This window comes from Tachyglossus aculeatus, chromosome 4 (genome assembly GCF_015852505.1).
Source record: "Tachyglossus aculeatus isolate mTacAcu1 chromosome 4, mTacAcu1.pri, whole genome shotgun sequence".
Taxonomy (NCBI): domain Eukaryota; kingdom Metazoa; phylum Chordata; class Mammalia; order Monotremata; family Tachyglossidae; genus Tachyglossus; species Tachyglossus aculeatus.
The window spans coordinates 62,148,934-62,174,881 of NC_052069.1; the positions used below are offsets into that span (position 1 = coordinate 62,148,934).

The 25,948-nt window shown below is 44.0% G+C and overlaps 1 protein-coding gene across 2 annotated transcripts in view; it reads right to left on the minus strand.

Moving 5' to 3' along the window:
- CLCC1 (chloride channel CLIC like 1) overlaps nt 1-19,248 on the minus strand; it is a 38,422-nt gene extending 19,174 nt beyond the window's left edge. For both annotated transcript variants that reach the window (XM_038745447.1, XM_038745446.1), the window contains exons 1-3: nt 19,171-19,248; nt 8,727-8,869; nt 4,627-4,740 (exon numbers count right to left, since the gene is read on the minus strand). In XM_038745447.1, the coding sequence (XP_038601375.1) occupies nt 4,627-4,740; nt 8,727-8,858 (246 nt within the window). In that variant the 5' untranslated portion in view covers nt 8,859-8,869; nt 19,171-19,248. The remainder of the gene's footprint in view (nt 1-4,626; nt 4,741-8,726; nt 8,870-19,170) is intronic.
- Nucleotides 19,249-25,948: the final 6,700 nt, after the last annotated feature.

Here is a 25,948-nt window from a genome sequence, read left to right on the forward strand (position 1 = left end):
AGGTAGGGCAGGAGGGGATGGGGAGGAGGAGAGGAAAAAGGGGGCTCAGTCAGGGAAGGCTTCTTGGAGGAGGTGAGCTCTCAGTAGGGCTTTGAAGGGAGGAAGAGAGCGAGTTTGGAGGATGTGTGGAAGGAGGGCATTCCGGGCCAGGGGGAGGATGTGGGCCGGGGAGAAAGCTACTCAATCTCCATTTTGCAGATGATAGAACAAAGGCACAGAGAAGTTTAGTGTCTTGCCCAAGGTCGCACAGCAGACGGGTGGCAGAACTGGAAATAGACCCCGAGTCCTCTGGCTGCCCAGCCTGTGCTCTTTCCACTACGCCATATTGCCTTACAAGTAGGGAGGAAAAAGAGAATAATCTATTTTTGTGTCTGCCTCTCTAGCTAGATTGCAAATGCCCTGCAGGCAGGGATCGTGTCTAACTCCTTTGAATTACATGGCCCAGTGGATAGAGCACAGGCCCGGGAGTCAGAAGGTCGTGGGTTCTAATCCCGGCTCGGCCACATGTCTGCTGTGTGACCTTGGGCAAGTCACTTCACTTCTCGGTGCCTCAGTTACCTCTGTCAAATGGGGATTAAGGGCGTGAGCCCTATGTGGGTCACGGACTGCGGCCAACTCGATTATCTTGTATCTACCCCAGTGCTTAGAACAGTGCCTGGCTGTTCTAAGTGCTTAACAAATACCATCATTACGATTTTTATTATTATTAACTATGGTCTGCACAGAGCAAGTGCTCAATAAAGATTATCAATTAATTGGTTGCTAAACAGCATACATTTCCTCAGTCTATTTCCCATATGTCACTAAATGAACTGGGAAGCACTTTCCCCTGATTCACCTTTTTAGAAGAAAAAGGAAAAAAAAGTATGTGAGTGCTTACTATGTGCCAAGCACTGTAATAATAATAATGATGGCATTTATTAAGTGCACAAAGCACTGTTCTAAGCACTGTATTAGATTATGTGATTATGTGATAAAGTCCACATCCCATATGGGCTTCACAGTCTTAATCCCCATTATACAGCGTGGCTCAGTGGAAAGAGCCCGGGCTTTGGAGTCAGAGGTCATGGGTTCGAATCCCAACTCCGCCACATGTCTGCTGTGTGATCTTGGGCAAGTCACTTAACTTCTCTGGGCCTCAGTTCCCTCATCTGTAAAATGGGGATTAAGGCTGTGAGCCCCACGTGGGACAACCTGATCACCCTGTTTCCTCCCCAGTGCTTAGAACAGTGCTTTGCACATAGTAAGCGCTTAACAAATGCCAATTATTATTATTATTATTATTATTATTATTATTATTATACATAAGAGGTAACTGAGGCTCAGAGAAGTTAAATTCCTTGCCCAAGATCACACAGCTGACAAGTGGCAGGGCCAGGACTAGAAGCTGGGTCCTCTTACACCCATCATCCCTAAATAGTGACATTACTTGTAACAGTTGCTATTTTATTAGGTAGGGTGTTAACTACCTTTTATAGCTTCCCCTCCCCTTCAATAAATACCAATTTTACTAGCAGTATACAAGCATCCATCGCTCTTTTGAACACATTCACTTAAACACACACCCCATTTTAGCATTAACTCACACGTACAATCCATTCTTGTTCCTGCCCGTCAATCATTTCAGTGCACCTCCCTGGATAGACTGTAAGCTCCTCGAGGGCAGAGATCGTGTCAATCATCAATCATATTTATTGAGTGCTTCCAATGTGCAGAGCACTATACTAACTGCTTGGGAGAGTTTAATACGACAGAATTAGCGGACAGGGTTCCCGCCCAAAAAGGAGTTTATAGTCCAGAGGGAGACAGAAACATAACAAAGAATAATTTACCATATAAAATTTAGATGTCTAATTTATATTGTTCTCTCTGAACTCTTGCTAAGTGCTCTGCATTCAGTCCTCACCAAACATTACTGATCTGATGGATAGTTTTTCAATGCCAATCAGCATTGTTTCCCTTCAATTTGAGAGATTATCAGGAAAGCTTTAGTTAGGTAACTCACTATTAGGGTCGATTGTATTCGGGTGCTCAAAATCCTTCTCAAGAATGGTGTATTGTATGTGAACCTATGTTTTCCAAAACCCTGCATCTACTTCATGGAGTAGTCTTACTGTAAGCTCCCTGTGGGCAGGGAGTGGGTCTATTTATTGCTTAGTACAAGTGCTTTGCACACAGTAAGCACTCAATACGACTAAACGAATGAATGCAGGGACAATGACCACTATCCACCTTCTTGTGTGCAGTATTTAGAGCGGTTGCCCCATATCTGAAGGAAGTGTGCAGGATTCCCAAATCAGAAAAATCAGAAAGTGTGTGCCCCAGCTCTCCCCAGTCTTCCCAGAGCCTTCAGTGAGTGTCTAATGACCCCACGTCTTTCTTTAAAAGGGAAGTGCTCTGCTACATCAGCGGTCGGTGAGCTCCCTTTCCCCAACCCAGGTCTACGACGTAATAGGGACTGGGTTGAAAGCAAACGTCTTTCTTGCCTGTATGCCTGTGATGTCACATACGTTACATTAGGCACCGGTGCTCAGATTGTAAGCTCCTTGAGGGCGGGGTATCTACCAACTCTCTGCATGTACTATTTACTATTTCTATTTATTTTGTTAATGATGTGCATTTAGCTTTAATTCTGTTTGTTCTGATGACTTGACACCTGTCCATATGTTTTGTTCTGTTGTCTGTCTCCTCCTTCTAGACTGTGAGCCCACTGTTGGGTAGGGACCGTCTCTATATGTTGCCAACTTCCCAAGCGCTCAGTACAGTGCTCTGCACACAGTAAGCGCTCAATAAATACGACTGAATGAATGAATGTACTCTCCCAAGCGCTTTTTACAGGGCTCTGCACACAGTCAGAGCTCAATAAATACCACTGACTGACAGATAAGGGAGAGCAGCAAGAGTGGAGCGGAGAGGGCACTGACTTATCGACAACGATGGGATGTTCTGGGATACATCAGCAGTTATACTACGACAGATCTCCCAGTTGTGTGTGTTGCCAAGTGGCTATAACCCAGGGTATGCTTTTATGAAAAGTTTAAATCAATATATAATAAAATTGCATATGGATTGGTAAAAATCAATAAATTGCCCTGCAGAGCGGAATGGGATTGAAGTTCCCTAATTTAACATACCTCTCTCCTTATAAACTATGTATGTCTGCCTTAGTCTCCATCAAAATGTCTTCTCAAAAAGCCACTTTTAGAAATGCTTTTAACATTCACATGGATTTTTCAAAATGTCTTCATTCCCCAAGGGTTTTTGCTTTGAAATGAGCTCTCTAAAGAGAGTAACACCGAACGACTATCAAATTCTAAAACAGCAATCTTTTTCACTGAGATAGTTTTCGCGGGCTTGGCTGGAAGGTGGGGAAGTGGACTAAATGACTTCTTACGGGCCTCACCACTTCATAATTCCTTGTTTGGATCTTATTTACTGACTGGGCTGCAAAGCTAATTTACTTTCGTTGATTTGAAAATCTTTATGAGTTTCTTTGCGTCCATCTTGCTCTCCACCTTAGTCAACCACCTGATCAACTGTGGGAAGCAGTGTGGCCTATTAAAAAGAACACAGGCCTGGGGTTTTAATCCCGGCTCTGCCACACAATAATAATAATAATAATAACAATAATGGCATTTGTTAAGTGCTTACTATGTGCGAAGAACTGTTCTAAGCGCTGGGGTGGATACAAGGTGATCAGGTTGTCCCACGTGCAGCTCACAGTCTTAATCCTCATTTTACAGATGAGGTAACTGAGGCCCAGAGAAGTTACGTGACTTGCCCAAAATCACACAGCTGACAAGTGGAGGAGCCGGGATTAGAACCCATAACCTCTGACTCCCAAGCCCGGGCTCTTTCCACTGAGCCAAGCTGCTTCTCTATGTCTGCTGTGTGACCTTGGGCAAGCGACTTAACTTCTCTGGACCTCAATTCTCTCATCTGTAAAATGGGGATTAAGACTGTGAGCTCCCTATGGGATGGGGACTCTGTCCGACAGGACTGTCTTGTAACTATCCCAGTAATTAAAACAGTGCTTGGCACAGAGTAATGCTTAGTAAATACCACAATTATCATCATCAGTGATCTTCCCTGAGCACATACTGTACGCAGGAGAATTTTACCGGAGTCCTGGCTGTGATCAATGGCTGGAAGATAATGTTTTCCTGTTTGCATTTTTCCGGCAGCGGCAGCAAGCACATTATGCAATACAGGTTAAAAATAAATACAGTGCTCTGCACATAGTAAGCGCTCAATAAATACGATTGATGATGATAAATACTGGACCCCAGGTTGGGGGACAAGCTGAGTTTGAGGGGTAGAAGGGATTAAGAAAGCAACTAGGAGCTGGAAGAGGGATTGTGGGGTGAGTGGGCAGAGAGAGATTTACAGAGTAAGACTCAGCTGAATGTTGAGGTTAATTCTACAGTGGAACTTAAATCACTGCAGGCAAGTCAATCGGAAGTTGCACCTGATGACACGGACGCATTTGGGAAGGGTAGAACCATGCTGTAGTGGGGCACAAGACTGCAATGATGTAAGGAAAATGTTTCTTTGGCCAAGAGTTAGAAAAATTGCCATCCACAAGAACCTTTTGACAGAACACAAAATTATGAAAGAAATTCTAACCTTTTGATTTAAGGAAGCAAGTCTGGTATAACATTCTGATACTTCGTCGTCACATGATTTGTGGGAAGGAGCCACACTCATTTCCATCTCTTTTTCTGGTGGAACAGCATTCATCTACAACAGGGTAAACAGGAGCGTTCATAATCAACACGAGAGAACCGGACATAACAAAATCTTTTTAAACACATGAAAATAAAATAAAGGTCTCCCTGATTAGGAACCACCACCAATTAAAAATCTACTCTCCAACCCCAAAGTTTCTTATCTGGAATTTAATATTAACAAAACTGGATCTAAGTTCCTAAAAACTCCGACGGCCTCAATAAAATGTGGTGGGGTTTATTTTTCACATCTGAAAATGACTCCTACTCACTTGACTCAGATGTTTAGCTCCCTGTCCCCCGCCTTCCCCCGTGTCTTTCCCTAGTGACCTGGCTAAATTACTTTCTCCAGACAACTGAAATCAACAGGCGTGATCTTCCTAAAAAAAAAAACTCCCCTGCTTTTTTCCAGTCCCTCCTGCCCCCTTTTCAGCTCTCTCACCTTTCCCAGCTGGATCTTGAAAAGATCCCCTGCCTCCTCCCAAATTCTACCCTCTTCACTGAGCTTTGGACCCTGTCATTCATTCATTCAATCGTATCTGTTGAGCGCTTACTGTGTGCAGAGCACTGTACTAAGCGCTTGGGAAGTACACGTTGGCAACGTGATCTCTGAGACCTAGAGGAGCCCCTTTAGCTGTCTTGGACGATTCCCCCGGTCACCAGCAAGTTTGTGGGGATCTTCCCCTTTGCAGTGTCACCCTGTTGCTGGGGGGCTTCCAGCCTATCTGAATCCTTTGTGGCCCAGTGAGCACGACCAAATGCCAGGAAGGGCATCTTGTCGCACTGACAAACTAATGCAGTCAATGAATCCGGGAGTATTACTCTATTTATTTATTTATTACTCTATTTATTTATTTATTTTACTTGTACATATCTATTCTATTTATTTTATTCTGTTAGTATGTTTGGTTTTGTTCTCTGTCTCCCCCTTTTAGACTGTGAGCCCACTGTTGGGTAGGGGCCGTCTCTATATGTTGCCAATTTGTACTTCCCAAGCGCTTAGTACAGTGCTCTGCACACAGTAAGCGCTCAATAAATACGATTGAGGATGAGGATGATGAGTAGCTGGTCAAAATCCAGAAGAGAAAACAAAGAGCTCATTTGCCCGACGCCTATGTCTTCCTCGTTCTCCCATGCTGCCCCTGAACAGAAATGTCTTGGTGAATTACAGTAGTGTTTGGCAAGATGCCACCATAGCAGCAGACAACTTACATGCCTTTGTAGTATTCATTTAATTAATTACCTTTCTAATCTAAGTAGAAGGGAAAAGCTTGTGGGATTTCAAAATAACTGAACAAACAGCCAACTACTATATAGTGTCGCTCTGATAGTCAAATTGACTCAATCTCTTACTATTTGTAAACTAAAATTAGATAACAGGTAAATTAAAGAAGGCTGAGACTTACTGTCCCTTCTCACCTCAAAACAACTGCCTCTTCCCTGAGCCCCACCTTCAACCATTCACTTTTCAATGGCTCCTTCCCCACTCCTTTCAAACAAGCTCATGTCTCCTACACTGTGAGCCTGTTGTTGGACAGGGATTGTCTCTGTTGCCAAATTGTACCTTCCAAGCGCTTACTACAGTACTCTGCACATGGTAAGTGCTCAATAAATATGAATGAATGAATACTCCCTATCCTAAAAAAAAAAACCCTTCCCTGACCTCACAGCATTCTCCGGTTATTAATGATGGCATTTATTAAGCGCTTACTATGTGTGAAGCACTGTTCTAAGCACGGGGGAGGTTACAAGGTGATCAGGTTGCCCCACGTGGGGCTCACAGTCAATCCCCAGTTTACAGATGAGGGAACTGAGGCCCAGAGAAGTTCAGTGACTTGCCCAGGGTCACACAGCTGACAATTGGCGGAGCCGGGATTTGAACTCATGACCACTGACTCCAACTCTTTCCACTGCTTCTATCTCCCTCCTACCATTCCTCTCCAAACTCCTAAGTTGTCTACACTTTCTCTCCTCCAACACTCTCCTTAAGCCCCTCCACTCCACTGAAACAGCTCTCTACATCACCAATGATCTTCTTCTTGCCAAAACCAACTATCACTACTTCATCCTAATTATCCTCAACTTTTTTGCTGCCTTCAACACTGTGGACCACCCCCTTCTCTGGGAAGCATTATCTAATCTTGGCTTCACTGACACCATCCTCTAGCGGTTCTACTCCCCTCTATCAGGCCGCTCTCTCTCTCTCCGTCTCCTTCCCTGCCTACCAGTCTCTAACTGTCCCTCAACCCACTCACTTGGAGAACTCATTTGCTCCCACGGCTTTCTCTACCATCTCTACCCAGATGATTCCCAAATCTCCCTCTCCAGCCCTGACCTCCCACCTACTCTGCAGGCTCCCGTTTCCTTGTTGTCCCTACTTGTTGTCCCGCCAAAACCTCAAACTTAACATGGCCAAAACAGAACTCCTCATCTTCTCACCCAAACTCTGTTCTCCCCGTGACTTTCCCTTCACTCTAGACCCCACTATCCTTCATCTCACAAGCCATAACCTTGGCTCTATCCTCGACTCACCTCTCTCACTCAACCCACACACTCCATCTGTTACCAAATCCTGTCAGTTCTACCCTTCACAAAACCTCTAGAACCCACCCTTTCTGCTACCACGTTCATCCAAGCACTCATGATTTCCCGCCTTGACGACTGCATCAGCCTCTTCGCGGACCTCCCTGCCTCCTGTCTCTCCCCACTCCAGTCCATCCTTCACTCTGCTGCCTGGATCATTTTCCAAAAAACCGTTCAGTTCATGTCTTCCTACTCAATAAACTCTACTGGTTGCCTTTCCAATTCCACGCCAAACAAAAACTCACCTTCAGCTTTAAAGCACTCAACCATCCCTTGCCTCCTACCTCTCCTCACTGACCTCCGACTACAACCCAGCCCGTCCACTCCACTCTTGTAAAACCAACCTATTCTCTGTACCTCAATCTCATCTATCCCGCCACCCACCCCTTTCCCTCATTCTCCTTCAGGCCTGGAACTCCCTTCCCCCTTCGTATCCAACCACTCTCCTCACCTGCAAAACTCTCCTAAAGATGACACCTCCTCCAAGAGGCCTTCCCAGACCAAGCCCTTTATTTCCACTACCCACCCTTCCCCTTCTGCACTGACTCTGCACTTAGCTGTGTACTCCTTATGCACTTTGATGCTCACTTCAGCTCCACAATACTCATATTCTACTATTTCCCCTATCCCTAATCTACTTAAGTGTCTGTCTTCCCCTGCAGACTGTAAGCTCCTTGTGAGAAGGATTCACTCATGTCTACCAACATCAATTAGGCTGTACTTTCTCAATCGCTTAGTACAGTAATAATAATAATAATAATAACGAAAGCATTTATTAGGCACTTACTACAGTAATAATAATAATAATAACGATAGCATTTATTAAGCACTTACTACAGTAATAATAATAATAATAACGATAGCATTTATTAAGTGCTTACTATGTTCAAAGCACTGTTTTAAGCACTGGGGAGATTACAAGGTGATCAGGTTGTCCCATGGGGGGCTCACAGTCTTCATCCCCATTCTACAGATGAGGTAACTGAGGCCCAGAGAAGTGAAGTGACTTGCCCAAAGTCATAAAGCTGGCAATTGGTGGAGCCGGGATTTGAACCCATGACCTCTGACTCCAAAGCCCGCACTCTTTCCACTGAGCCACGCTGCTTACTGCACACAGTAAGCACCTAACTGCTTGAATTTATAAGTAAAAGGCCAATAGTAAAAAATATATATATATATATATATATATATTTCATGTACCAGGAAGCTAAGTCATTCAAAAATAAGCATTTTGAGTTTTCTAATACCAAATACACCTGGTAAATATTTTGTTATTTCCACTCTTCTTCTGGGGCTTCTAATGCTAATCAAGTAATTTGTGCGAGACAAGTTGCACACAAGAGCTAATCCCACGAATATTTTTGTTTACCAGCTGAAAATAAGGAAAGAAGACAAATGCAATTGAAATAAAAATACCTGTGAAGCTTTTCTCATCGTTCCAGAAGCAGCATCATAGTTAAGCATATCTGTGGGATCAATCCATTCATCATCCTGAGCCCAACCAGGTACCATAAGCAGAAATACACACAGGAGTGGAGGACACAGCATCTTGAATAAACCTGAGTAAAATTAAAACAGCCATGTAACCCGATGCAAACAATAACTTGGGGCATGGAGAAATGATTTCATTTCTCCTGATTTTATCAATTTTGCAAAAATTCAAACTAGAGAAACAACGAAGAGAGAATTCAAAAGAACAGCGTTACGTATGCATACCAGTGCAATCAGCACCATATTTGAGAGACATAACCAGAGAAAAAGACTGAAAACTGTTTCACTGAGAAAAAAAATCAAGGCGTTTGCAAATGCAAAATATCTCAATTTAGTATTCTTGCAATACATGACTGTGCTTCACTTTTTAAATTTGACACCGAAGATAATGATCTCTCACCCATGACTGTGGGTAAATCAGCATAAAGACCAAAGGGCACTGACAATACACTTTCCATTGAGAACACGGAAACATACATCATCATCATCATCATCATCAATCGTATTTATTGAGCGCTTACTATGTGCAGAGCACTGGACTAAGCGCTTGGGAAGTACAAATTGGCAACATATAGAGACAGTCCCTACCCAACATTGGGCTCACAGTCTAAAAGGGGGAGACAGAGAACAAAACCAAACATACTAACAAAATAAAACAAATAGAATAGATATGTACAAGTAAAATAAATAAATAAATAAATAAATAAATAAATAGAGTAATAAATATGTACAAACATATATACATATATACAGGTGCTGTGGGGAAGGGAAGGAGGTAAGATGGAGGAGATGGAGAGGGGGATGTGGGGGAGAGGAAGTGCTCCTAATAAATGAGATTGTGTTTGTTCTCATGACATCTTGCCTCCACTGCAGTGTTTCCTCAGTCTGATGCCGTGTGCCCGCGCAGTTTCTTCTGCTAGTCCACCACGCTAAGCCCAGATAGGCCACATTTTTTTGGAAGACCGTCCCCTAGTCCAAGCAACATTTTAGCCAAAAGCACATCGGGAAACACGGCTTTAACCAGCTTGCACTGCTACATATGCCTTCCGCAGGGTCTGCTGTGGTTTTCAAAACCCCCTCCTAGCCAAAGGTGAAAGTTAGCTGGCAGGGGCGGGATCAGTACCAGGAAAAAAGTCCTTTTCTAGCTCTCTTCCTATCTCTCTGGCCCCTACTTCTCAGTCTCTTTCGAGGGCTCCTCCTCTGCCTCCACCCCTTACCTGTGGAAGTCCCTCGTGGCTCAGTTCTAGGTCCCCTCCTAGTCTCCACCTATGCTCATTCGCTCCCATAGTTGCGACTACCACCTCTAGAAGGGATTCCCAAATTTACCTTTCCAGTCCTGACCTCACTGCTTCTCTGCAGATTCACATTTCCTCCTGCCTTCAGGAGGTCCCACCGAAATGTTAAACTAAATGTCAAAAACAGAGCTTCTCATCTTCCCACCCGAACACCATCCTCCACCAGACTTCCCTCTCTCTGTAGACCACACCACCATCCTACCTTGAGCCCCACATGACTTATGGATATATATATATATATGTATATATATATATATACATATATATATATATCCATATCCAGGATATCCATATATATATATATCCATAAGATAAGTATAAGATATATAAATATCCATAAATATGGATATTTTTATCCATATCCAGGATATCCATATATATATATGGATATATATATATTAACGAATACCATTTTTTTAAAAAAGAAAGGACTGGGGAAGGGGGAGACTTCTCAGATCTCTCCCCCACCCAAAACACCCTCTTCACCTCTCAGTCAACCACATCCCAAATCTCCAAATCCCTTTTCCCAGAATTTCTCTCCTTCCTGGTCACATCAGTACCCCTTCTCCCCCTTCTAGACTGTGAGCCCTCTGTTGGGAAGGGACCGTCTCTATATGTTCCCAACCTGTACTTCCCAAGCGCTTAGTACAGTGCTCTGCACACAGTAAGCGCTCAATAAATACAATTGAATGAATGAATGAATGAATATCCTTACACTCCACCACTCCCCGTATCTGTAATTTCTTTATTGTCTGTCTCCCCACCTAGACTCTAAGCTCTTGGTGGGCAGGAACCATGTCTTCCAACTCCACTGTACTCTCCCAAGCACTTAATACAGTGCTCTGCACACAGTAAGCACACAATAAATACCATTGATTTACTTAAAAAGTCACTGGGGAAAGGGGAGCATGCTGTAATCTGTACCTCGAAGGGCAAGGGGCAGGTGCATTTGGGTTATGGAAAAGGTTTGGGGACATTCATTCATTTATCCAATCACATTTATTGAGCGCTTACTGTGTGCAAAGCAATCATTCATTCATTCAATCGTATTTATTGAGCGCTTACTGTGTGCAGAGCACTGAACTAAGCGCTCGGGAAGTACAAGTTGGCAACATATTGAGACGGTCCCTACCCAACAACAGGCTCACAGTCTAGAAGTGGGAGACAGACAACAAAACAAAACATGTGGACGGGTGTCAAGTCATCAGAATAAATAGAAATAAAGCTAGATGAACATCATTAACAAAATAAACAGAATAGTAAATATGTACAAGTAAAATAAAGTAACAAATCTGTACAAACATATATACAGGTGCTGTGGGGAGGGGAAGGTGGTAGGACGGGGGGGATGGGGAGGAGCAGAGGAAAAAGCGGGTGCTTGGGAGAGTATAACACCAAATAGACATATTCCTACCCACAAGTTTACATTCCAGAGGGAGAGACAGGCATCAATACAAATACATAGATGAATAAATTACAGATATTCATTCATTCATTCATTCAATCGTATTTATTGAGCGTTTACTGTGTGCAGAGCACTGGACTAAGTGCTTGGGAAGTACAAGTTGGCAACACATAGAGACAGTCCCTAACCAACAGTGGGCTTAGAAGGGGGAGACAGAGAACAAAACAAAACATATTAACAAAATAAAATATACAGAATAAATATGTACAAATAAAATAAATAGAGTAATAAATACGTACAAACACATATACATATATACAGGTGCTGTGGGGAGGGGAAGGAGGTAAGGCAGGGGGGATGGGGAGGGGGATCGTTCATTTGTATTTATTGGGCGCTTACTGTGTGCAAAGCACTGTACAAAGCACTTACTCCCTCTCCCTACAGTGTTGACCTTGCTCTTGGATTTGTACCCTTTATTCAACCCACCCTCAGCTCCACAGCATTTATAGACATATGCATAATTTATCTCACTGTCTACTTGTGGGCAGATTACACGCCTTCCAACTCTTATATTATCCTCTCCCAAGTGCTTAGTACAGTAATCTCCACACAGTAAGCACTTAATAAATATGATTACTTGATTGACTGAACCTAACCACATTTATAGTATCCTCTCCCAAGTGCTTAGTACAGTAATCTCCACACAGTAAGCACTTAATAAATACGATTACTTGATTGACTGAACCTAACCACATTATTAGATGCACGCAGTATCCCTCGACAGATACCACTAATTGACTGATTAGCCAACAGGGATCCAAATGCTCATTTCAAGTAACACTCTAAATCCTACCCCCAAAACCAGCTGAGAAGTCACAAGATCTTGCTCTTGATTCCTCCTTTCTCTGGTAACACGACCTTTGACATCCGTGGACCTTGGATTCCTTTTCTCTAAAGTTTCATAATAATAACCGTATTTGTTAAGTGCTTACTGTCGAGCACTGTTCCGAGCGCTGCGTTAGATAAAAGCTAATCAGGTTGGACACAGTCCCTGCCCCACATGGGGCTCACGGTCTTAATCCCCACTTTACAGATGAAGTAATGAAGGCCCAGGGATGTATTTATGGGTTTTGGGGATGGGAGGAGAGGAGAGGAGCGCTTAGTCAGGGAAGGCTTCTTGGAGGAGATGTGCCTTCAAAAAGGCTTTGAAGTTGGGGAGGGCAATTATTTGTCCGATATGAGGAGGGAGGGGGTTCCAAGCCGGAGGTAGGTTGTGGGGGAGAGGTCGGCGGCGAGACGGATGAGATCGAGGTTTGACAAGGTTATGGCTTGCGAGATGAAGGGTAGTGGTGTCTACAGTGAAGGGAAAGTCACGGGGAGAACAGAGTTTGGGGGAGAAGATGAGGAGTTCTGTTTTGGCCATGTTAAGTTTGAGGTTTTGGCGGGACAACAAGTAGGGACAACAAGGAAACGGGAGCCTGCAGAGAAGGTGTTTGTTCAGCGCTTACTATGTGCAAAGCACTGTTCTTAGCCCTGGGGGGACTGTCCCACGGGGGGCTCACTGTCTTCATCCCCATTTGACAGATGAGGGAACTGAGGCTCAGAGAAGTTAAGTGACTTGCTCAAGGTCACACACACACACACACACTTAAGGGCAAGTCACTTAACTTCTCTGTGCCTCAGTCACCTCATCGGTAAGATTGTGAGCTCCACGTGGGACAAACGGATCACCTTGTAACCTCCTCAGCGCTTAGAACAGCGCTTTGCACATAGTAAGCGCTTAAAAAATGCCGTTATTATTATTATTATTCTTATCTACCATCTCTGCTGTATCATACTCTCCCAAGCGCTCAGTACAGTGTTCTGCACACAGTAAGTGCTCTGCAAGATTAAGGATGCTCTGCAGGATTAAGTTTTGTTTTTTGGCTGTTTTTTGTTTTTTTTTTTTACAGAGTATGCCCAAACCTGTTTTTTTTGTAATTAAAGTCAGTAATCCAGAGGACTAAAAAATAAAATAAAATACACTCATAATAATAATAATAATAATGGCATTTATTAAGCACTTACTATGTGCAAAGCACTGTTCTAAGCGCTGGGGGGGATACAAGGTGATCAGGTTGTCCCACGGGGGGCTCACAGTCTTCATCCCCGTTTTACAGATGAGGGAACTGAGGCACTGAGAAGTGAAGTGACTTGCCCAAAGTCACACAGCTGACAATTGGCAGAGCTGGGATTTGAACCCATGACCTCTGACTCCAAAGCCCGGGCTCTTTCCACTGAGCCACGCTGCTTCTCTATGAACTTCTTTGAACTTTCATCTGTGAACTTCACCCACCCGCCGCTACTGTAGTATAGTGCAGTGTAGTGGATGGCACGTGGGCCTGGGAGTTGGAAGGTCGTGGGTTCTAATCCCGGCTCCACCCCTTGTCTGCTGGGTGATCTTGGGCCAGTCGCTTCACTACTCTGTGCCTGTTTCAAGACTGTGAGTCCGCTGTTGGGTAGGGACCGTCTCTCTATCCCAATCCCCATTTTACAGGTGGGGAAACTGAGGCCCAGAGAAGGGAAGCGAGTTGCTCCAAGTCCCACAGCTGACAGGTGGCGGAGCCGGAATTTGAACCCATGACCCCTGACTCTCAAGCCAGGGCTCTTTCCACCGAGCCACGCTGCTTCTCAAGCCCACTGTGGGCAGGGATTGTCTCTATTGCTGAATTTTACTTTCCAAGTGCTTAGTAATAATAATAATAATAATGGCATTATTAAGCGCTTACTATGTGCAAAGCAAGCGCTGGGGAGGTTACAAGATGATCGGGTTGTCCCACAGGGGGCTCACAGTCTTCATCCCCATTTTACAGATGAGGTAACTGAGGCCCAGAGAAGCGAAGTGTCTTGCCCAAAGTCACACAGCTTGACAATTGGCGGAGCCAGGATTTGAACCCATGACCACCGACTCCAAAGCCCGGGCTCTTTCCACTGAGCCACGCTGCTTCTCTAGTACAGTGCTCTGCACACAGTAAGCGCTCAATAAATGTGATTGAATGAAGGACTACAGAGGGAGGGGACAAGGACCTAAGCGCTTAACAGGTACGATTATTATTATTATTATGATCCAGCGCTTGGCACATTGGAAAGAGCCCGGGCTTGGGAGCCTGAGGTCGTGGGTTCTAATCCTGGCTCCGCCACTTGTCAGCTGTTGGACTTTGAGCAAATCACTTCACTGGGCCTCAGTGACCTCATCTGTCAAATGGGGATGAAGACTGTGAGCCCCACGTGGGACAACCTGATGATAAGCGTGGCTTAGTGGCAGGAGCCCGGGCTTGGGAGTCAGAGGTCGTGGGTTCTAATCTTGGCTCCGCCACTTGTCAGCTGTGTGACTTCGGGCAAGTCACTTCACTTCTCTGGGCCTCAGTCACCTCATCTGTAAAATGGGGATTAAGGCTGTGAGCCCCACATGGGACAACCCGATCACCTTGTAACCTCCCCAGCGCTTAGAACAGTGCTTTGCACATAGCAAGCGCTTAACAAATGCCATTATTATTATTATTATTATTTTCTCTGGGCCTCAATTCCCTTATCTGTTAAATCAATCGATCAATCGTATTTATTGAGCGCTTACTGTGTGCAGAGCACTGTACTAAGCGCTTGGGAAGTCCAAGTTGGCAACATCTAGAGACGGTCCCTACCCAACAGCGGGCTCACAGTCTAGAAGGGGGAGACAGACAACAAAACCAAACATATTAACAAAATAAAATAAATAAAATAGATAGGTACAAGTAAAATAAATAGAGTAATAAATCAAATGGGGATGAAGACTAGGAGCCCCATGTGGGCCAACCTGATTACCTTGGATCTACCCCAGCGCTCAGAACAGTGCTTGACACATAGTAAACGCTCATTATTATTATGATCCAGCGCTTGACACATAGTGAACCCACTGTTGGGTAGGGACTGTCTCTATATGTTGCCAATTTGTACTTCCCAAGCACTTAGTACAGTGCTCTGCACATAGTAAGCGCTCAATAAATACGATTGATGATGATGATAACAGATGCCATTGATACTATTATCTACCCCGGCGCTCAGAACAGTGCTCGACACATAGTAAGCGCTTAACAAGTATTATTATTATTATTATTATTATTATTATTATTATTATTATTATCCAGCACTTAGGACAGTGCTTGGCACATTGGAAAGAGCCCCGGCTTGGGAGCCTGAGGTCGTGGGTTCTAATCCTGGCTCCGCCACTTAGCTGTGGGACTTTGGGCAAATCAATTCGCTGGGCCTCAGTGATCTCATCTGTCAAATGGGGATGAAGACTGTGAGCCCCCCGTGGGACAACCTGATCACCTTGTATCCCCCCCAGCACCTAGAACAGTGCCTGACACATAGTAAGTGCTTAAATGCCATCATTATTACCCCGCCGTGGCTTATTACTCTATTTATTTATTTATTTATTTTACTTGTACATATCTATTCTATTTATTTTATTTTGTTAGTATGTTTGGTTTTTTTTTTTCTCTGTCTCCCCCTTTTAGACTATGAGCCCACTGTTGGGTAGGGACTGTCTCTAGATGTTGCCAATTTGTACTTCCCAAGCGCTTAGTCCAGTGCTCTGCACATAGTAAGCGCTCAATAAATATGATTGATTGATTGATTGATTGATTAGTGGAAAGAGCCCGGACTTGGGAGTCAGAGGTCATGGGTTTTAATTCCGACTCCGCCACTTGTCAGCTGTGGGACTTTGGGCAAGACACTTCACTTCTCTGGGCCTCAGTGACCTCATCTGTAAAATGGGGATGAAGACTGGGAGCCCCACGTGGGACAACCTGATCACCTTTTATGTACCCCCAGCAGTATGAACAGTGTTTGGCACATAGTAAGAACTGAACAAATGCCATCATTATTATTATTGTTATTATTGAGGAGCAGCGTGGCTCAGTGGCAAGAGCCCGGGCTTGGGAGTCAGAGGTCATGGGTTCTAATCCCGCCTCCGCCACTTGTCAGCTGTGTGACTTTGGGCAAGTCACTTCACTTCCCTGTGCCTCAGTGACCTCATCTGTAAAATGGGGATGAAGACTGTGAGCCCCCTGTGGGACAACCTGATCACCTTGTATCCCCCCCAGTGCTTAGAACAGTGCTTGGCACATAGTAAGCGCTTAACAAATGCCATCATTATTATTACATGGCTCAGTGGAAGGAGCACAGCCTTTGGAGTCAGAGGTCATGGGTTCAAATCCCGGGTCCTCCACTTGTCAGCTGTGGGACTATGGGCCAATTCACTTGACTTCTCTGCGCCTCAGTGACCTCATCTGGAAAATGGGGATTAAGACTGTGAGCCCCCCGTGGGACAACCTGATCACCCTGTATCCCCCCCCCAATGCTTAGAACAGTGCTCAGCATATAGTACGCGCTTAACAAATGCCATCATTATTACGCGGCTCAGTGGAAAGGGTGCAGCCTTTGGAGTCAGAGGTCATGGGTTCAAATCCTGCCTCTGCCACTTTTTTATGGTATTTATTAAGCACTTACTATGTCCAAAACACGGTTCTAAGCGCTGGGCACCACTTAGCTGTGGGACTATGGGCAAGTCACTTCACTGGGCCTCAGTTCCCTCATCTGTCAAATGGGGATGAAGACTGTGAGCCCCCCGTGGGACAACCTGATCACCTTGTATCCCCCCCAGCGCTTAGAACAGTGCTTGGCACATAGTAAGCGCTTAACAAATGCCATTATTATTATTACGTGGCTCAATGGAAGGAGTACGGGCTTTAGAGTCAGAGGTCATGGGTTCAAATCCCGGCTCTGCCAATTGTCAGCTGTGTGACTGGGGCAAGTCACTTAATAATAATACTAATGATGGCATTTGTTAAGCGTTTACTACACGCAAAGCACTGTTCTAAGCGCTGGGGAGACACAAGGTAATCAGGTTGTCCCACAAGGGGCTCACAGTCTTCATCCTCATTTGACAGATGAGGGAACTGAGGCCCAGAGAAGTGAAGTGACTTGTCCAAAGTCACACAGCTAAGTGGAGGAGTTGGGATTTTGCCAACTTGTACTTCCCAAGCGCTTAGTCCAGTGCTCTGCACACAGTAAGCGCTCAATAAATACGATTGAATGAATGAATGAACCCCGGACCCCCAAGCCTGGGCTCTTTCACTGAGCCACGCTGCTTCTCAACTTCACTTCTCTGGGCCTCAGTGACCTCATCTGTCAAATGGGGATGAAGACTGTGAGCCCCCCGTGGGACAACCTGATCACCCTGTAACCTCCCCAGCGCTTAGAACAGTGCTTGGCACATATTAAGCGCTTAATAAATGCCATCATTATTATTATTATTCTCTGTGCCTCAATTCCCTCATCTGTCAAATGGGGATGAAGACTGTGAGCCCCCCGTGGGACCACATGATCACCTTGTAACCTCCCTAGTGCTTAGAACAGTGCTTGGCACATAGCAAGCGCTTAATAAATGCCACCATTATTATTATTATTATTATTCTCTGTGCCTCAATTCCCTCATTTGTCAAATGGGGATGAAGACTGTGAGCCCCTCCATGGGCCAACCTGATCACCTTGTAATCTCCCCAGTGCTTAGAACAGTGCTTGGCACATAGTAAGCACTGAACAAATGATAATAATAATAATGTTGGCATTTATTAAACGCTTACTATGTGCCAAGCACTGTTCTAAGCGCTGGGGAGGTTACAAGGTGATCAGGTTGATCCATGGGGGGGCTCACAGTCTTCATCCCCATTTGACAGATGAGGTCACTGAGGCCCAGAGAAGTGCCTTGCCCAAAGTCACCCAGCTGACAGTTGGTGGGGGCGGAATTAGAACCCATGACCTGTGACTCCAAAGCCCGGGCTCTTCCCACTGAGCCACGCTGCTTCTCAACTTCACTTCTCTGGGCCTCAGTGACCTCATCTGTCAAATGGGGATGAAGACTGGGAGCCCCACGGGGGACAACCTGATCACCTTGTAACCTCCCCAGCGCTTAGAACAGTGCTTGGCACAAAGTAAGCGCTTAATAAATGCCATCATTATTATTATTATTATTATTATTATTATTATTATTATTATTATTACTTCTCTGGGCCTCATTTCCCTCATCTGTCAAATGGGGATGAAGACTGTGAGTCAGAGGTCATGGGTTCAAATCCCGGCTCCACCAATTGTCAGCTGTGGGACTTTGGGCAAGTCACTTAACTTCTCTTTGCCTCAGTTCCCACATCTGTCAAATGGGGGTGAAGACTGTGAGCCCCCTGTGAGACAACCTGATCACCTTGTAACCTCCCCAGTGCTTAGAACAGTGCTTGGCACATAGTAAGCACTTAATAAATGCCATCAACATCATGATTATTATTATCATTACTTCTCTGGGCCTCATTTCCCTCATCTGTCAAATGGGGGTGAAGGCTGTGGGCCCCCCTGTGGGACAACCTGATCACCTTGTCACCTCCCCAGCGCTTAGAACAGTGCTTGGCACATAGTAAGCGCTTAATAAATGCCATCATTGTTATCATTAATGCCCCCCAATGGCCCCATCATGGCGCGGGTCCCGCCCCGTCGCCTCAGGAGGAGGAGGAGGAGGAGGAGGAGAGGCCCCCCCCGCCCCCCCTCCCTCCCTCCCTCCCTTCTGGCAGGCCGCCCCTCCCCCCCGCGTTGGCCTCACCGGAAGTCGCTGTTGGCGGGCGGGGCCGTCCGCAGCCTCGCGCCCCGCCGCGCGGGAAAAGGCAGCGCGAGCCCCCTCCGGCCCCACAAAATGGCGCCGCCCCACGGCCCGCCCGCGCCATCGAGGCGCTCGGCGCTCCGTTGGCTCCGCCTCCCCCCCGGCTCCGCCAATCAGGGCGCGCGCCTGGGCGGGAGGGGGCGGGGCTAGAGGCCTCCTCAGGAGCCAGGCCTCGTCGTCATCATAGTCCTCATGAGGGCATTTATTTATAATCAATCAATCAATCAATCAATCGTATTTATTTTACATATACCTATATATATACACACCTGTATATATGTATATATGTTCGTACATATTTATTACTCTGTTTACATATACATACACATATACGTATATACACATACATGTATGTACGTACATATGTATGTGCATATACATATATATGCATGTATATGTACATATATACCTGTATATATGTATATACATATGCATGCATATATACCTGTATATATGTATATACATATGCATACATATATACATATATACAGGTATATATGTATATCTATATATACATGCATATTTATGTATACATACATATATGCATATACATGCATGTACATACATGTGTATGTATATACACACATATATATGCATGTATATATGTGTATATATACCTGTATATATGTATATGCATATGCATGTATATATGCACGTATATAGATATACACATATACCTGTATATATGTGTATGCATATGCATACATATATACATATGCATGTATATACATATGCACGTATATATATATATATATATGCCTGTATATATGTATGCACACCTGTATATATGTATATATGTTTGTACATATTTATTACTCTATTTATTTTACTTGTACATATCATCATCATCATCATCATCATCAATCGTATTTATTGTGCGCTTACTATGTGCAGAGCACTGTACTAAGCGCTTGGGAAGTACAAATTGGCAACATCTAGAGACAGTCCCTACCCAACAGCGGGCTCGCAGTCTAAAAGGGGGAGACAGAGAACAAAACCAAACATACTAACAAAATAAAATAAATAGAATAGCTAGGTACAAGTAAAATAAATAAATAAATAAATAAATAAATAAATAAATAAATAAATAAATAAATAGATAGAGTAATAAATATGTACAAACATATATACATATCTACAGGTGCTGTGGGGAAGGGAAGGAGGTAAGATGGGGGGATGGAGAGCGGGACGAGGGGGAGAGGAAGGAAGAGGCTCAGTCTGGGAAGGCCTCCTGGAGGAGGTGAGCTCTCAGCAGGGCAGGTGAGCTCTCAGCAGGGCATTTAGTCCTCATGAGGGCATTTATTTATAATGAATCAATCAATCGTATTTATTGAGCACTTACTGTGTGCAGAGCACTGTACTAAGCGCTTGGGAAGTCCAAGTCGGCAACATATAGAGACAGTCCCCACCCAACAGCGGGCTCACAGTCTAGAAATTTATAAGTGCTTAGTCCAGTGCTCTGCACACACTATTTTATTTGTACATATTTATTCTATTTATTTTATTTTGTTAATATGTTTTTTTTTGGTCTCTGTCTCCTTTTAGCACACAGTTAGCACTCAATAAATACGATTGAATGAACGAATGAATCATAATAATGGTGATGGCATTTGTTAAGCGCTTACTATGTGCCTTGAGAAGCAGCGTGGCTCAGTGGAAAGAGCCTGGGCTTTGGAGTCAGAGGTCATGGGTTCAAATCTTGCCTCTGCCAATTCAATCAATCAATCAATTGTATTTATTGAGCGCTTACTGTGTGCAGAGCACTGTACTAAGCGCTTGGGAAGTACAAGTCGGCAACCCAACAGCGGGCTCACAGTCTAGAAATTTATAAGCGCTTAGTCCAGTGCTCTGTGCACTCTATTTTATTTGTACATATTTATTCTATTTATTTTATTTTGTTAATATGTGTTTTTTGTTCTCTGTCTCCTCCTTTTAGCACACAGTAAGCGCTCAATAAATACGATTGAATGAAAGAATGAATCATAATAATGGTGATGGCATTTGTTAAGCGCTTACTATGTGCCTTGAGAAGCAGCGTGGCTCAGTGGAAAGAGCCCGGGCTTTGGAGTCAGAGGTCATGGGTTCAAATCTTGCCTCCGCCAGTCCAATCAATCAATCAATCATATTTATTGAGCGCCTACTGTGTACAAGTTGGCAACATATAGAGACAGTCCCTACCCAACAGTGGGCTCACAGTCTAAAATTGTCAGCTGGGTGACTTTGGGCAAGTCACTTCGCTTCTCTGGGCCTCAGTGACCTCATCTGGAAAATGGGGATGAAGACTGTGAGCCCCCTGTGAGACAACCTGATCACCTTGTAACCTCCCAAGTGCTTAGAACAGTGCTTTGCACATAGTAAGCACTTAATAAATGCCATTATCATTATTATTATTATTATTATTATTATTATTATTATTATGTGCCAAGCATTCATTCAATCGTATTTATTGAGCGCTTGCTGTGTGCAGAGCACTGTACTAAGCGCTTGGGAAGTCCAAGTTGGCAACATGTAGAGACGGTCCCTACCCAACAGCGGGCTCACAGGCTAGAAGGGGGAGACAGACAACAAAACTAAACATATTAACAAAATAAAATAAATAGAATAAATATGTACAAATGAAATAGACTAATAAATACATACAAACATACATGCATATATACAGGTATATATACAGATATATCATAATCATAATGATGGCATTTATTTATAAGCACTTAGTACAGCGCTCTGTACACAGTAAGCGCTCAATAAATACGATTAAATGAATGAATGAATAATAATAATGATGATGGCATTTGTTAAGCACTTACTATGTGCCAACCACTGTTCTAAGTGCTGGGGCGTTTACAAGGTGATCAGGTTGTCCCACGGGAGGCTCACAGTCTTCATCCCCATTTTACAGATGAGGGAACTGAGGCCCAGAGAACAACAACAACAATAATAATAATAATAAATAATAATAATAATAATAATAATAATAATAATGGCACTTGTTAAGCACTTACTATGTGCCAAGCACTGTTCTAAGCTCTGGGGAGGATACAAGGTGATGAGGTTGTCCCACGGGGGGCTCACAGTCTTCATCCCCATTTTACAGATGAGGGAACTGAGGCCCAGAGAACAAGAATAATAATAATAATAATAATAATAATGGCATTTGTTAAGCACTTACTATGTGCCAAGCGCTGTTCTAAGCGCTGGGGAGGTTACAAGGTGATGAGGTTGTCCCACGGGGGGCTCACAGTCTTCATCCCCATTTTACAGATGAGGGAACTGAGGCCCAGAGAATAATAATAATACTAATAATGGCATTTGTTAAGCGCTTACTATGTGCCAAGCACTGCTCTAAGCGCTGGGGAGGTTACAAGGTGATCAGGTTGTCCCACGGGAGGCTCACACTCTTAATCCCCATTTTACAGATGAGGGAACTGAGGCTCAGACAAGTTAAGTGACTTGCCCAAAGCCACACAGCTGACAGTTGGCGGAGCCGGGATTTGAACCCATGACCTCTGACTCCAAAGCCCGGGCTCTTTCCACTGAGCCACGCTGCTTCTCTAATAATAATAATAATAATAATAATAATAATAATAATAATAATAATAATAATAATAATAATAACAACGGTATTTGTTAAGCGCTTACTATGTGCCAGGAGCTGTTCTGAGCCCTGATAATAAATGATGGTATTTGTTAAGCGCTTACTAGGTGCCAAGCACTGTTTTCTAAAGCCTTGATAATAAATGATGGTATTTGTTAAGCGCTTACTAGGTGCCAAGCCCCGTTCTAAGCCCTAATAATAAATGATGGTATTTGTTAAGCACTTACTAGGTGCTCAGCACTGTTTTCTAAAGCCTTAATAATAATTGATGGTATTCGTTAAGCGCTTACTAGGTGCCAAGCCCCGTTCTAAGCCCTAATAATAAATGATGGTATTTGTTAAGCGCTTACTAGGTGCCCAGCACTGTTTTCTAAAGCCTTGATAATAAATGATGGTATTCGTTAAGCGCTTAGTAGATGCCAAGCACCGTTCTAAGCCCTAATAATATATGATGGTATTTATTTGTTAAGCGCTTACTACATGCCAAGCACTGTTTTCTAAAGGCTTAATAATAAAAGATGGTATTCGTTAAACGCTTACTAGGTGCCAAGCACCGTTCTAAGGCCTAATAATAATGACGGTATTTGTTAAGCGCTTACTATGTGCCAAGCGCTGTTCTAAGCCCTGATAATGAATGATGGTATTTGTTAAGCGCTTACTATGTGCCAAGCGCTGTTCTAAGCCCTGATGATAAATAAATGATGGCATTTGTTAAGCGCTTACTAGGTGCCAAGCACTGTTCTAAGCCCTGATAATAAATGATGGTATTTGTTAAGCACTTACTATGCGCCAAGCGCTGTTCTAAGCCCTGATAATAAATGATGGTATTTGTTAAGCGCTTACTATGTGCCAAGCGCTGTTCTAAGCCCTGATAATAAATGATGGTATTTGTTAAGCGCTTACTATGTGCCAAGCGCTGTTCTAAGCCCTGATAAATAAATGGTGGCATTTGTTAAGCGCTTACTATGTGCCAAGCACTGTTCTAAGCCCTGATAATAAATGATGGTATTTGTTAAGCACTTACTAGGTGCCAAGCGCTGTTCTAAGCCCTGATAAATAAATGATGGCATTTGTTATGTGCTTACTATGTGCTAAGCGCTGTTCTAAGGCCTAATAATAAATGATGGTATTTGTTAAGCTCTTACTGTGTCAAGCGCCATTCTACGCCCTGATCAATCAATCAATCAATCAATCGTATTTATTGAGCGCTTACTATGTGCAGAGCACTGTACTAAGCGCTTGGGAAGTACAAATTGGCATCACATAGAGACAGTCCCTACCCAACAGTGGGCTCACAGTCTAAAATAATGATAATATTTTAGACTGTGATAATAATGACGATAATAATGATGGTATTTGTTAAGCACTTACTATGTTCCAAGCACTGTTCTAAGCCCTGATAATAAATGATGGTATTTGTTAAGCGCCAAACACTGTTCTAAACCCTGATAATAAATGATGGTATTTGTTAATAATAATAATAATAATAATAATGATAATAATGATTGCATTTATCTAAGCGCCGGGGGAGAAACAGGGTCATCAGTTTGTCCCACGGGGAGCTCACAGTCTTCATCCCCATTTGACAGATGAGGGAACTGAGGCCCAGAGACGTTAAGTGACTCGCCCAAGGTCACAAAGCCGATAAGTGGCGGAGCAGGATTAGAACCCACGACCTCTTCCTCCCCAGCCCGGGCTCTTTCCACCGCGCCATGCTGCATCGTCATCATCATCCATCCATTCAATCGTATTTATTGAGCGCTTACCGGGTGCGGAGCACTGGACTAAGCGCTTGGAAACGGGAGTCAGAGGTCGTGGGGTCTAATCCCGCTCTGCCACTTGTCTGCTGGGTGACCTTGGGCAAGTCACTTCACTTCTCTGGGCCTCAGTTCCCTCATCTGTTAGGTGAGGATTAAGACTGTAAGCCCCATGTGGGACAACGTGATTACCTTGTATCCCCCCCAGCGCTTAGAACAGTGCTTGGCACATAGTAAGCGCCTAACAAATACCAACATAATTATTACCTGGAAATTGGGGATTGAGACTGTGAGTCCCTCATGGGACAACCTGATAACCTTGCCAACTTGTACTTCCCAAGCGCTTAGTACAGTGCTCTGCACACAGTAAGCGCTCAATAAATACAATTGATTGATTGATTGATTGATTGATCTACCCCAGTGCTTAGAACAGTGCTCGGCCCAAAGTAAGTGCTTAATACAATTACTCTAGACTGTGAGCCCACTGTTGGGTAGGGACCGTCTCTATATGTTGCCAACTTGGACTTCCCAAGCGCTTAGTACAGTGCTCTGCACACAGTAAGCGCTCAATAAATACGATTGAATGAATGAAGTATTATTATTATTACAATTCAGCAACGAATAGAGACAATTAAGCGCTTACTATGTGCCCAGCACTGTTCTAAGCCCTGATAATAATGATGGTATTTGTTAAGCGTTTACTATGTGCTGAGCACTGTTCTAAGCGCCGGGGGTAGCTACAAGGGAATCAGGTTGTTCATTCATTCAGTTGTATTTATTGAGCACTTACTGTGTGCACAGCACTGTACTAAGCGCTTGGGAAGTCCAAGTTGGCAACATATAGCGACGGTCCCTACCCAACAGTGGGCTCACAGTCCAGAGAAGCGGCGTGGCTCAGTGGAAAGAGCCCGGGCTTTGGAGCCAGAGGTCGTGGGTTCGAATTCCGCCTCCACCACATGTCTGCTGTGTGACCTTGGGCAAGTCACTTAACTTCTCGGAGCCTCAGTGATCTCATCTGTAAAATGGGGATGACGACTGAGAGCCCCATGCGGGGCAACCTGATCACCTTGTATCCCCCCAGTGCTTAGAACAGTGCTTTGCACATAGTAGGTGCTTAACAAATGCCATTATTATTATTTTAGAAGGGGGAGACAGACAAGAAAACAAAACATATTAACAAAATAAGATAAATAGAACATGTACAAATAAAATAAATAAAGTAATAAATACATACAAACATCTATACATATATACAGGTGCTGTGGGGAGGGGAAGGAGGGGGCTCAGTCTGGGAGGTTGGAGGAGGTTGGAGGAAGGAAGGAGGTTGTCTCAAGTGGGGCTCACAGTCTTAATCAATCAATCAATC